This window comes from Nestor notabilis, unplaced genomic scaffold (assembly GCF_000696875.1).
Source record: "Nestor notabilis isolate BGI_N333 unplaced genomic scaffold, ASM69687v1 scaffold24888, whole genome shotgun sequence".
Classification (NCBI taxonomy): domain Eukaryota; kingdom Metazoa; phylum Chordata; class Aves; order Psittaciformes; family Psittacidae; genus Nestor; species Nestor notabilis.
This window is the reverse complement of record NW_009941825.1, coordinates 1-14054: the sequence shown is the minus strand read 5'-3', so window position 1 is coordinate 14054 and position 14054 is coordinate 1. Positions and strand designations below refer to the sequence as shown.

The following is a 14054-nucleotide window of genomic DNA, read 5'->3' as shown; positions in this document are numbered from 1 at the left end:
AAGACCTCACACACCCACCACACCTACACCCGCAGGCACATGCACATGGACCCTCCTTACTCACTCCAGAGAAGCAGGATCGGCTGCAAGGCTGGTTGGGGGTTTACCAATTTCACTGCCAACAGGCACACATTCATAAAACTCTTCAGTGTGATGGCTTCTGTGCACCAAGGCACAGGAAATAGCCTCATTCAGAATGATCAATAATCAAATTTGGCATTGTTAAATCTTTTGGCTAGGACATGTCAATTATTACCCCATGTATCCACCGCACTGGTAATTACCTACCTAAAGAGAGCAAATATTCTCTCTGTGTGGTTCTCACAGCACAGGCAGGAGAAAATATCTAAGTGACTCAAACAACTCTATACATATTACAGGCACAGTGGATGGGTTTCAGACTATCTGTGTTTTCCATACTTGTACAAAATCTAAAACCCTCGCTACCTACAAAAGAAAAAAAATCCCTCCCCTACAGTTTCTGCAAATATCTTTCTTTTGCATTAAACATTTCCCTGTGACAGGGAAGACTTCATTCCTTTTTTTACTTACTAAGTAAGGAAGTTTCTTATAATACTTGAAAACTTGGTACTCACTTTTACAATGACTAGTCTTAAACAGATATTCCTCTTAAAAGAGAAGGCATTCAAACTCAGTATGTTTGAAAATGCCCTATTATGAGATCTCCTATCAGTTGACAGCAGAGCGCATGCCAATGTTCTATCCTTACAGGCTCAATTTCAGGCTTATGCATCTTTCCAACAATAAAATAATGATGCGGTTACAAGGCTAGTGAAACTACAGAAAACGATGACAAAATGGAGGAGGCCATTATACTGGCTGCTTATGCCTACACAGAAGTACAATAGTTTATCTGTCCTTGGAATACAGTAACAATCTTATTAAAAAAACCTGCTTCTATCAAGAAGCTTCTAAATCTATCAGTAAAATCACAGTGTTTCAGAAAAACTGCACCATTTATAATTTCAAATTCATTGGGATAATCTTTTCACTCTTGCCTCATTAGCAATCCACATTCCTTACATCATGAAAAAGTGAAAAATTGTTATATATAGGGGTTTCAAAAAACCCCCACAAGCTGATTCTTCAAAAGTCAACAAGTATTTTGTATATATACTCTGCCTCTCAAGGCTCTCCATTTATCTCAAGTGTTTTCCATAGATGTATACTGTATAACTGTTCATATGGAACAGACACTGAAGTAGCAGCATACAATTTAAGAAAAGTCATCAGATCTTTAATGTCATTCAAATAATCAATATTGGGAGAGTCTAAAGGTTTTTGAAAGAATAAAAAACTCCCCCCTAATTATTTACTAGTCATAGAGAGTACTGTTCTTCCAAAATATAAATCCCTTCTGCCATAAGAACAGCTAAGCACAAAAGAATTTATATTTAGTGTTCCTCTTTCACAACATAAGTATACAGCAATGTGTGTCTCAAAAAAGGTTATACCTACCAAAATCTATGTCCAGCAGTGCTGCATTTGCACCTTCTACTAAGATCTTCTTTGGTGGTCCATGTAAAGCCTCATACATGAAATAAACACCATCCTTCACCATTGGTTTTATTTTTTCGATGCAGCCCTGAATAATACAAAACACAATCGTACAGTATGATTTCATTATGATAAAGCCAGCCAGAGCACAAGTGCTATTGATCCCTCATAACAGTGCTCTTATTCCTTTTGAAAAGCAAAAGCAAACAAAGAAATGCTAAATACGCTGTAACATGTGAACAGGGTAAGGAAGAAGATTAGACTTTGATTTACCCAACAGACATGCAGGCTCCTCCTAGGAGGAAAGAACGAGGGGTAAAAAAAGAGGAAAAAGAAAGAGGGGAAAAAAGAAAGAAAAAAAAAAAACCAAAGTAAAATTAAAACTTCTGAAATGCTTTAGAAATATTCAAGCTTGAATCTAATCACAACACTTTACTGTACTTGGTATTACATTTCCAAGTGTTTGAAATTTCTCTCCCAAAAATAGCAGGGAGTTCTACTTCTGGCCACCTAAAGCCAACAAAGACACACAGTCATAAAGCAGCATTAATTTGTGATGTATATATTACTTATCTGTATGTGTGTGTGTGTGTATATATATATACACACACATATATACACACACAGGTATGTTTGTAAGTGAAAATAAAAAGTTATCTATTGGAATTAAGGGTCAAATGCCTGAATGCCACTGAGTAGCTGAATGTAAGAAGCCAGATTAACACTTGGTACGCAGCCTTTTTCCACATAAGAACATAACAAAGTTCTCATTCTAAGGATTCACTTCATATGAAATAAAACACTTTGCCATTCAGAATTTAATCAAGTGCATTAGCACAAAACAAATGTTAAGTGCAAGTAATTTTCCTGAAGCTACAAATACATGTTTCCACCCTAACAACAAATTTCAGATATTCTTTAATCTTAATGTGTATTAGGTAAACTATAATGCATTATAAACCACCCAACTGTAACTGATTTTTAGGTCTGCATCTTGACAAAAAAATACAACTCCAGTGCAACAGGTATTATTTAAAGTAAGCCAAATATAAGTACTAAGTACTCCCAAGCAAGTGGAAGTCAAAAATAACTCCCTATACAAGCCTTCTACTTAAAGTTTGTAATATTTCTCTTGAAACCAAGTTTTGACATGCTGCATAAAGCAGGGTGAAAAGTGTCTTTAAAGCAACTAGCAGACTCCTTAAAACTGATACATACCAGTTTCCCATGTTATGTATTATGTTTTAACTCCTCACACAAGCATGAGTATCAGTCAGCAGGAGGTTTACATATCAGTAACTGCACACAGTGATTGTATCAGTTAGCAGACAGAAGCAGGCTTACCTTGAGCTTTTTCAATTCCCCTTCAATATCTATCTCTAAGGTAGGATAAATCGCTTTATACTGATTGGCTAACACTTTGAACCTGGAAGGCAAAAATGCTTCACTAAGGTTTTTTGTTTGTTTTCCTCCTCGAGCCCCCCACCAACCTTAGGTTTTACTGGTTACGTATCTGCAATTACTTGGTGATTAAACAATAAAGTATTTTAATAAATACAAATAAATAATTTAACAAAATGATAAATAAAATTATTTTCATATTTTAGAATACATTTTAATTAAAAAGTAACAGCAATCAGGTGTAACTGCTTATCCGGGGTACTACCCAGAAACTGAAAATTATGCTTTTAACTGTGCATAAAAATACAGAAATTACCTCTCTGAAAATTCATCAAAATCAGCAACAAGATCACACATTCTGAGTCCACTTCGAGCTGCTTTTGAAGAATATACTGGACCAATTCCTTTTTTGGTAGTTCCCAAACTTTCAAAAGATAACAACGGGAGTTATTCTTGATATAAAACTAAAGTACTTTTTCTTTAAAGATAATACACCCTTAGCATAAAATGAAATGCTGTTATACATATTGGCCCATTAAAAAATCCAAACACCATATATTCTTCCATATATATAGGTATATATGTATGTTCTTTCTGTTTACTCTTTAATTCCTAAAATAACAGGTAATGAGACAGCTGGTACAGGACAGTCAAGTGTGAAAATGACCCGATGTAAGAATAATTGACAAATTATCACTTGACAGCAACCTATGTGAAACAAGATATGCAAAAATCAGATACTCTCTTAAAGACTGTCATGGCTGATACCTCTTACAGGTCTCGGTAAGGAAGACTCAATTACTTTTCATCCACACAGACAAATTTCCAAGAAGAGGGATTAAGTTTACTGGTATCTCAGAAGGTTATAGTGCTACACGAGTTTCCAGCTGTAGACATTTCACACCGTTAATTCTACCAGCTTGTTCCCCATCCCAAGCTACTTGGAAATCACAAGTTAGAAACATAGCTGCTAGTTTCAAGTTTCAAAACCTTCAGAAAGTCAGCAGCAGCATGTAGTAGAAAATGTGAACATTTATATACACTTCTGGCAATCAAAGGATCACAGAATGGTTTGGGTTGGAAGGGACCTTAAGGATCACGGAGTTCCAATTCCCCTGCCATGGGCAGGGACACCTTCCATTAGACCATATTGCTCAAAACTCTGTCCAACCTGGCTGGACAATGAAGCACCACAAGATACCAAATTAGTAGTATCAGACCTTACAGTTACTTGTAGATGGTAATGGGGCCCTTTACTCTTCATAAATGGAAATATATTTTTACAGAAGCAAATACCTCCAGGAAACAAAACATTAAGAAGCAGGAACCCTTTTTATAAAGGGATTAGGAATGACAAACTTTTTCATAAGGCAAAATACCAAGATATACCCCTTTCATTCAGGATATAATATTTTGGTAGCCACTGGAGGACAAAAGTGTAAGAAATAATCCCTGTGTATGCCACATTGCAGAGTTACAAGGATAATTAATACTTTTTTAAAACTTGATGACAAACAGTAACAGAAATCCAGTGTAATAAGTCATGTTTGTACTACGTCATCCTATGTTTGACAAAATAAAACTACCTACTTTTTTCCTGCTTGTTCTTGCCTCTGTTGTTCTTGGATGCCATCAGCAGCTTGGTGGAAATCAAATACTAAGAAAATAAAAATAGCCTAAGTAGAAAATTTGTGTTAAGGGAATTACTGTATCAGCAATGATTTCTTCAAACCAACACTACCCCTGTTTATCAGTGTGAAAAACAAAATTATGTACACTGAAGAGAGGCAAATAAAAATAGTTTTTTCTTCTCTTTTTCAGGTTACATCTTTTCCACAGGAAAGAGTTCTGAAGTTTTTCAAAGATTTTTTTTTTTTTTTTTTTAAGTATTTATTAGGTAGAATACTTGCAGACTGTGTATACACCTCCCACAGAATAACTAAGCCACTTATTTCAGCTGTGTAGTGGCCCCACAGAATGTATGGACAACAGACAAAAAACATGCAATTGAAAAAAAAGTCCTGGAAAACAGGTTATTGTAAAAAGCCTCATACTTCTGAAATTGAAAGTGGGATCATTAAGTTCACATTCTCATTCATTCTACAGATTTCTTAAATCATTTTAGTTTTATGTCTTAGACAACATCAATTAAAATACATTTGAAAATACAAAAGCTCCCACTAACATGTTTCACAAACAGAAGTCATCTTTACAAGCCCTAATTATTTGAAAGCATTACATACTATTAATGACAAGGATTATGCAAAGTATTCCTTGCACCAATTCTTTGGCTACCATGAATGAAAAAAAACCAAAACAAACCCTGTAAACAACTGTCAAGATTCATGTCAAATATAAGAAGTGGTGCAACAGCTTGCAGGTTGGCAGAAGCCATCTTATTTTTCTTAAGTACTATCTCCCAAAAGTTAAACAACTAGTCTGCACATTACACAGGGAAGACTGAAAACTTGCATGAAACAGACACATTTAATAAGTACTCTAGTGTCTCTAGAAGAAGCGTGGCATTCCGTCTTCACCTTACCAATTTATTTTTGTGCTTATTTCCTCATATCCCCATAATTTAAAATATCAAATTATCCCCAGAAGCTTGATCCTATTTTTGGTTGATCTTTGTGTTACAGACTAATCATTCACAGATAGCTAATACTCGTTTTAGAGAAGGCATATTTATTAAGGCAACATCTCCAGATTATCATCTAAATCAAAGCATTCTGAAAATTTGTTTAAGAAGTTGAATGATTATGAGTGACAGTCAGTTACTGGTCCTTCTTACTCAGGACCTGTTTAGCTATGAAAACTTCACAGTATTGCCATTGCAATCTAATCACTGCAGAACATCCTTCCTAATAATCTAGTAGTTTCCAAGTAATTCAACTACAGTGATTGTACTCTCAGAAAGGACGTTAGTAACTTAGGAACAGTCACTCAACTACTTAAAACCCAGTAGTTACTCCAAACTAAAAACATTTATTCTGAAATAGTATGTTCACTCACTAAGCTGTTCCAATTTTTTTTTTTAATTACAAACCCTTTTTTCCAGTGTTATAAGCTTTTAGCTGAGAACGACCTAAAATGTTTGCATCTTCAGAAGGTGACTACCAGAGCAGCAATAAGCCCATTTCCTAATACATGCAGTTACCTATTATGTTACAATAGCTAAAGATCTAATTTAAAGGGTGAATTTATGTAATAAAGATGTCCTAGGAATGATAAACGAAGAGCCTCTGGAGCTATGTGGTGGTGGTTTGGACTCTAAACACTATTTTACTCCAGGGTCTAACTGTAGAGTTTTCTGGAACACAGTCTGGAACCAGCGCTAGAGAGACAACCTCCCTGCAGAAGGGCAGCAGCTATGCTCTCCATCCCTACAGTCCTTCCCATAAACTCTCCTTTCTTAAGTTTCAGGCAATTTACTTGGTAGGGAGCCAGTTAGTTTGGAATCATGCCCAGTCACATGGTTTCCCAGCAGAAAAGTCGCTATAAGCAATGCTGCTACACCAAAGCGGGAAATGAATCCTTCAGTCAACTAACTTCTAAACTGTTTCTTGACTGCTTTGCACCTCTAAGCACTGGCTTGGAAAGTGAACCTGCTTTCCTGACTAGGCTATGCCTATGGAATAGGATTAAAGAGTCACTAGAATATAACCCAGGAGAGTCCCAAGTGGTGAATTATTTTTGTCTAGGATCTTCAATAAGCCAAGCAGCATATGGATACTTAATCCAAAGAAATGTACATAGCTATATAGAGAGATGGCTAAAAATTGTCATGCTTTTACTGCTATGGAAAGGTCAGAGGAAACAAAGATTAACAAAAAAAAAAAAACCAAACAAACAAAAAAAAAAAAATCAACAAAAACCCAAACCACAAACAGGAACTTACCAATGTGAGCTCTGTCAGAAATTATTAGTCTCTTTTCCCAGCCTTCTAGCCCTTAGAAGACAAAATTAAATAGTTCAAATGAGTTCATTCATACTTCAAATTAGTTCATTTTTGTCTTCTGATGTGTAAAGAATAAATACTTCTCATGTTTAATCTTCAGTCAAGATTGAGCAATCATGTCCCAGAGAGAAAAAAGTACATTTCAACATAGGCATTAGACTGTAAAGCTGAAAGTCAGGTTTATTCTGAGGAAGAATTATAGCTATTCTACTAGTTCCTCAATTCCAGTAATCAACTAGCAGCCTGTTGGTTTTGAGTTACCTAGACCACTGATATACCTCATTTCTAGTAGACTGCTGCCAAGCATGGCCATAGACATGACAGAAAGCATCTAAAAACTGAGTTCTGAATGAAGAAGAGATTACCACAGTGCCTGTTTACATTAGTATGTATCAACTGTATACTAAAGAGGTAAACTGACATGAACAGGTGACACTGTTCACACAACACTTTAAACAAGTTGTTTCACTTCTTAAATTCACTGCTTTAAGAAAAGAAAAATGTTTGCAGATAATTCATATTTAGAACATGTTCTCTTCTGAAACTGTACAGCAACTCCTTTTGCCTGTCTTCCCATGAGGGCCCCTCCACAGCAGCTGAACAGAGTTCTGGAAAAACACATTGTACGTAACCTCTGCAGAGGTATCCTATACCTAAATCTTTTGAGAAGGACCCCATGAACTATTTTAAGAGTAAGATCTTGAAATTTTCTCACCTTTTCCTTTCTTTAAGTTTTTTTCAGCTTCTTCAAACAGTCCTGGCAAATGAATTACGACACCATTTCCTGAAGAAAACCATTACACAGAATTTATCAGAATACATTAAGCATGAAAGAAAATATCTCAAACAATTCAAAGACACTTCAGGTTCTGTATGCAGAGTATTTTATTTACATTTTTTAACTTTCAAGACAGTGCAATTTTTATTCTTAGGAATTTGTCTGTAAAAGACTGATTTAACCTAAACTGTGTGTTTCTAACTACATTAATTGAATTTTTTTAATAAACTCAATAAACTTTCCATTTAGATCAGGACAAACAGTAGCAGCATCGTGGGACAGTCCAGAATGCAACTTCCTCTTCCTCATATCTAAAATTAACTTCTCTCTTTGTACTTCATCTTAATAACCCTATTGTTTTTTTCAAAAGCTTAGCACATTTCTATCATCATTATAAACACTAGCATCCTTTCCGCTGTAAATAGACACAGAATAATCCATATATAGAGTTGAGGTTGTTAACAGACTAGCAAAAATAACATAGGAAAAACCTCTCTGAAAAGCAAGCTTGCTTTCCTACAGCTGTCGCACTGCTTAGAAAAAACTACTAGCTCATACAATTAACTAGCACCACTGATGCAAAGAAGGAGCATTTCCATATAGTGAAACTGAACCATCTTAAGAGTCAAACCAAACTCAGTAGATCCAAAACTATTAGCATGTTAACATCTAGCTGAAGAATGAAGAGACCTGCCATTTGAAACTGTTGGCATATCACCTAATTCCACATGCATAAAAGCATTCTAACACCAAAATACAAAGTAAGACTTCTTCTATGGGCTATATAACCTTCATGGTACAGTCCTGCTCAACAGGAATAATCTATTATAATAGAACTATAATAGGGAACCTATAAACCCTCTCCCTAAGTGGAATCCTAAGCCAGATAGTTATTTTTCTTTCCAAAAGAGACTTTAAACAAGGCAGACCTAAAAGAAGCTTGAACAACAAACTTCAAAACAGACACGACCAAGAGATAGCAAATACAGACAAGAGTATTTGTAAAAAGCTCTCTCTCCTGCCTACTGTACTTTTAAAAGATGGGGTCTCCCCTACTAGGCTCTGAGTTCACTAAACAAAACATGGCAAATGGGCATCCCCTTTCTACTAAGAGCAACAACCTATTAAAGAAACATACTACAGTAAACATCAGAAGAGACTACTACTATCATCTGCCATAGCCCTCAAATCTAGGAGTAATTCAGATCCCAACCTCCCCTTCATCAAAGAGAATCTATTTCCATGCCCGTTAGCTCAATTTCTGTACAAGTATGAGGCAGGTCAAGTTGATCCAAAACTTATCTCACTATCAAGTCACAAAGAAGACAGGGAAGTAAAGAGTTAAAGCTGACTGCAAGTACACAGTCACTACAAGGTGGACCCAAGAATTCAGCAAGTACTATTTATGAATCAAGTAAGTAGTGACAGAGGCTCTTTAGTTGCTATGCTATTCAGCAAACTGCCACTGACCACTTACTCCTGGCACACATACAAAGCTGTGAGACAAGACTATTGGTTCAAAGCAATCAGATATGCAGGAAGAAGTAATAGGAAGAGTATGGCAATAGAGTCCTGATTTGGAGAAGTACACTATGTAAGGGACAGGAGTTCTGGATATCAGAAAAGCAGGATGGGATGGGTTGTAGCCTTTAGTGACCCAGAGACTCACCTGATTCGTGAAACAGCGCACAAGCACATGCATAGTTACAACACTGTGTAACATGGTTTATATTTACCTTCATTTTTAGAAGGCAATTTTGAGGGGTACACAGCACTGTTAAGTAGGTTGGTCATACACAGGCAATCCAAAGGAAAAAACCACGTAAGATTGGAAACAGGATACCAAGAGAGGTAGGCAGGTAAGTAGGCTTGTAGGGACAGCAGACAGGACAATCTAAACCCCTTTTGATATCATAGATCCTGACAACATAGTACTACCACTGCCTTCAACCTTCTAATATACTCTCCCAAGAAGACTTCTTGGTAAGAACTATATAGTGCAGAAATCTTCTGGAGTCAGCATTCACTTCACAATCTAATGAGAAAGGGAAGAAAGTTCTATGTTTCAAAAGGTACTTGTAGTTACATAGCAGGGCTGAAGATTAAAACAAAAGGGAGGAACTCTGAGAATAAAAGAAATAATTGGTAGCGAAAACAAGAGGGAGTGGGAGAATGAAGATAATGCTGGGCAGCTAGCTGTTTGCAATGACAGGGCAGATAATAACAAAGGCTATTCAATAAAAGTAACCTCTGTAATCTATACTTCACAACTAAGTTAAGACAGTATTAAGGCAGTAGAGCAGTTCAGGTCTATGAGAATCTTGAGGTAGAAAAAAATCCTTATCCTGTAATTCTTCCAATATGTCAGAAGTCTGTAACTACAACATTGTCTATTGTTTTTAGAGATGTCTCACCAATGAATGCAGTGACTTTTGGATTGATGATCCCACTTGGCAGAAGATGAAAGTCATACTCCACAGAATCCACAACAACTGTATGTCCTGCATTATTGCCTCCCTAGAGGAAAAAAGATAAAAAAAGGAAAAAAAATAATGTTTTTAATTTTTGGTATTAAAGACAAATGAAAAAACATCTCCGTAAAGAAATGGAATAAACTGGTTTCAGCTCCTATTCTGCAGCTTTCATTTTTGTTATTGACAAAAGATCTTTCACAGATCTCCTTCACCCAGAAAATCAGACAAACTTGTTTTGTCAAACTCAACCAATTTCAACATCAGTATTATCTGTCATATAGACAGTATTTTGGTTCATCAAAAGTACAAAAGCTTGGAGTATGATTAAAATGTTTCCAAAAATTATCAGACAGAACATAAATATTCTAGAGCAAGCAAACATTTCTAAAAGCCATCATTAGTTTTATCAGCTTCCTATTACAGTTATGGAGAGTAAATATTAAAAGTGGAAGGGCAACCTCAGCAGAGAAAAAAACCCACCAGTTAAACTGAGTCTATAAAACCATACAGTTATTGGGAAAGATAAGTCTAGCTGTTTGGCAACATACAGGCTTGTTATTCTGAATTTTGGGTTGAGACTCTTGAGTGTTTTTCTATGACTAATAACCAGCAAAGCCAACTTGTTCATTCTATACCTCCTCAGCGATGAGAGGTCTGTAGCAGTACAAGTCATTTATATCTGTAGTGTGGTGTTAAGGATTAAATCTAGAGGCAACTAAGACGACTGTGGTTTCGTAAGTCAACGGAAACCATCTACATCAAACTAACACTTAACGTTTCTAGTCGTTTTCATTACCACAAATAGAGTATTATAAGACTGTTAAACTGCAAAATATGTCCAAAATACAGAAAGGAACCTGTGACCAAGTCTTAAAGAGAGTCAAGAGAGGCTTATGAAAATAAAGATTACAAAACAGTTACCAAACATTCCCAGTTCTTGTTTGTTGTACTTTCGAAAATAAGCTTACACTCTCTTGTGACCAAGTTATTTGTATAAGAAAAGGCTATGTACAAAATAGTTCTGTTTGTGACAACTACAGGAACATCCTTTACAGGCACCTTGCACCAGAAATAAACAAACTGCTTCACAGAGGAAAAGCCTTAAAGGAAAGGCTTCTAATCTAAGCCTTCTTTCATCACAAGGCAAAATGAAGAATGGCATTATATGAAAAGAATTAAAAAGAAACTATATGAAATAGTAATCTATGGAATTACAAATCTGAAATATTTCTGAATAATTATCACAGCAATGGACTCAACAGCTACTCACCACTTCTGCAATGTTTACAACAAAGCATGAATGCAATACGTAAAGCTATATATCTGACATTACAAATAAATAGTACTCTTGGATATCAAATACTTGTGCCAGTATATAAGCAAACATACCACAGGTAAAAGACTAATCTTGGTGAAGTTAGCAGTGAAAATTCTCATAACTTCAGCATTATTTATGTTAACATATACAGCCATTCCACCTACTCTTGAAACAGAGGGAAAACTAACAGAACTTCACCCAACAAAGTAATGTCTAAATCTAAGAAAAGTTTTAATAATTCAGTAATATAATTTGGAGGTTTTCCATGTAGTGAACAGTACCTTGAAGAAATTGTAAGGATCTCTGGAGGCAGATGGTTTTCACTGCAAATGATCTAACTTAATCAGAGAATGCCAAATTTTCAATTCCCGACATATGAAACGTACTGAATGCATAAATATAGCAAGCCTTTCAAGTTTATTTTTAAAAGAAAATAATAAATGTTCAGGAATAACCTTCCTCCTCCCATCCATTCTGCTCAGCAGTAGCTGTTAAGGAAGATAATTTTGAGGTCTACTAATGCTACAGTCGTACCTGATTAAAAAGGATGTTAACTAGCTACATTAGCATATAGATGATTTACAACTATTTTTGAAATGCAACGCCGCTACTCCAGAGCTACTGCAAGTTACTCAAAGATTATAACAATTAAGTTATATATGTACATAAAATATACAAGCTTTTTTCCAGTCAGAGAAAACACTGGTTTTCTACTCAGTGTCTGCGAACCTAAACAAAACCTTTCTTGGAGAAGAATGAAGAGTTACGTACTACAGTAGTATTTACAGTTAAGTACATCTGCTGAAAATGGTAGTTACCTTCTTCATCAGGTTCTGAGTTCCCAGTACTGAGGTAGTAGTAATTTACAAATGGGAAGACAAGTCCAAACTCTGCTACTGCAGCACAAATAAACTCCAGTAACCCATAAACAACACTAAGATTAGTCAATGACTATTCAGTTTAAATCCCCTATTAACTAGATCTAATTTTCTGGTTTGCTTCTAAATTTATTAAAAAAAAAGTAAATTCTCTAGCTTCATAAATGTCAAATTACAAGAATGAAAAATTGGCCATTGTAGAGATTAGATCATGATTAACAATACATTCTTATTCTCTTAACATCTGCAAAACTACTTAAAGTTCAGTGGTCACGTCTACTTAAGTAAGGCATGCAGTATGCAGACTTGGACTCTTTAATCATGAGAACATAGGTGCTGGGTTCTGGTGGTGTCAAGACTTCTCCCTTGTGCTGCTGAGTGATGCCAAGGTGCTCACTAATAAATACACCACGGCCAACAGAATAAAAATTGGCACCTACCTTTTAAACCTTGAATTGCAAGCATGGCACAGCTCCTACTTCATCTAGAAGCAACCTAGTCATACATACTTCTGCACGTTTACTGTGAGCAGTTACACTTCAAGGGATTATGGTAGAGACTGAAGTAGAAAAGTTGACATCATGTGTGATGAACTATCATCTGAACACACTTTTAGGCCATGCTAATACCTCAAGATTTCCAGATGCTTGTTTTCAGACTCAAATTTGAATCTCAGAATTTAGTTGTTTATAATATTATGATGCCTATGACATGAAAAGATGCTCTTGATAGCAGCTGTCTGGTAGAACATTAAGACAGCCCCATCCTGCTTAGGATGTCATTCTGTCGAAATGTGTAATTCTGAAAAATATTTTTAATTTCAAACCATATTTTAGGAGAGCATTAAACCAACAGCATTTCATGCATTCAGTTTTCAAAATTCTGCTATTGATTTACAGGTAAAGCCTGCTCTAACCATAGAAGTGCAAGTGTGTAGTTACACAGTTGGGAATCGGAATATCTTAACCATTCATATTGTACTCTTAGGGTGAACTAGCAGTAAAGTGTACGCACGTTGTGTGCTCAGACATTGCACAACACAGGTTTGATAAACAGTTCTAATTATAGAAACCTGAACTTGGAGTTCTAGTGGTGGCAGGGTGAAGGGGTAGGTTGTTGTTGTTAGGTTATAGGATTTGAGTTTGGTTTGGATTTTTTTTCCTCCTCCAGAAATTGATGATAACACAAACGTCTTTGTACTGTATGCAACTATTGCCTCTGGGCATAATTCAAGGTATAAACTGATGAAGTCACTCCTGGCTTCAGTGCTTTCCATCCAAATTTCTCACTCCTCCTCCCTCATCACACTATACCAAAATGGGGACCCGTTAGGTCATTCAAGCTAACGCTCTTTTGATCCAATTGTTTAAACATTGTCAATGGAGAACTAACTGTGGAATTCAGTTTCACTCCTAAACAAAGTTCATGATCAAATGATCTTCAATACTTTGTATAAAGCTTCGCCAGAGGGAAATTAAGATACACAAGTTATTTCTTGAGGCTGGCAATACTCCCCAATTAACTAAATATAGTCTACCATATCTCAGTAACCTCCTTGGTACCCACGCTACAGGCTCTCTCCCAGCCATGTGAAAATTGAAACGCCTACCTTAGGCCAACACAGACAGAGTGGCAAAGTGCATAGCAAGACCAAAAGATGCTTTTGTTCAGTCTGGAATACACTACTTGGATGTAGCAAAAGGGTGGAGGAGTTTTAAAAAAAAAA

The 14054-nt window shown here is 36.0% G+C and overlaps 1 protein-coding gene across 1 annotated transcript; it reads right to left on the bottom strand.

The window, feature by feature from the left end:
* Positions 1-1479: 1479 nt before the first annotated feature.
* On the bottom strand, positions 1480-10175 carry LOC104410829 (adenylosuccinate synthetase isozyme 2; the record flags this gene model as incomplete). The annotated part of the gene is made up of 7 exons (XM_010021093.1): positions 1480-1606; positions 2863-2944; positions 3236-3343; positions 4510-4576; positions 6821-6871; positions 7596-7664; positions 10073-10175. Coding segments are annotated over 7 exons (607 nt in total), but the record flags the coding sequence as incomplete, so codon positions are not given.
* Between the last annotated feature and the right edge of the window lie 3879 nt (positions 10176-14054).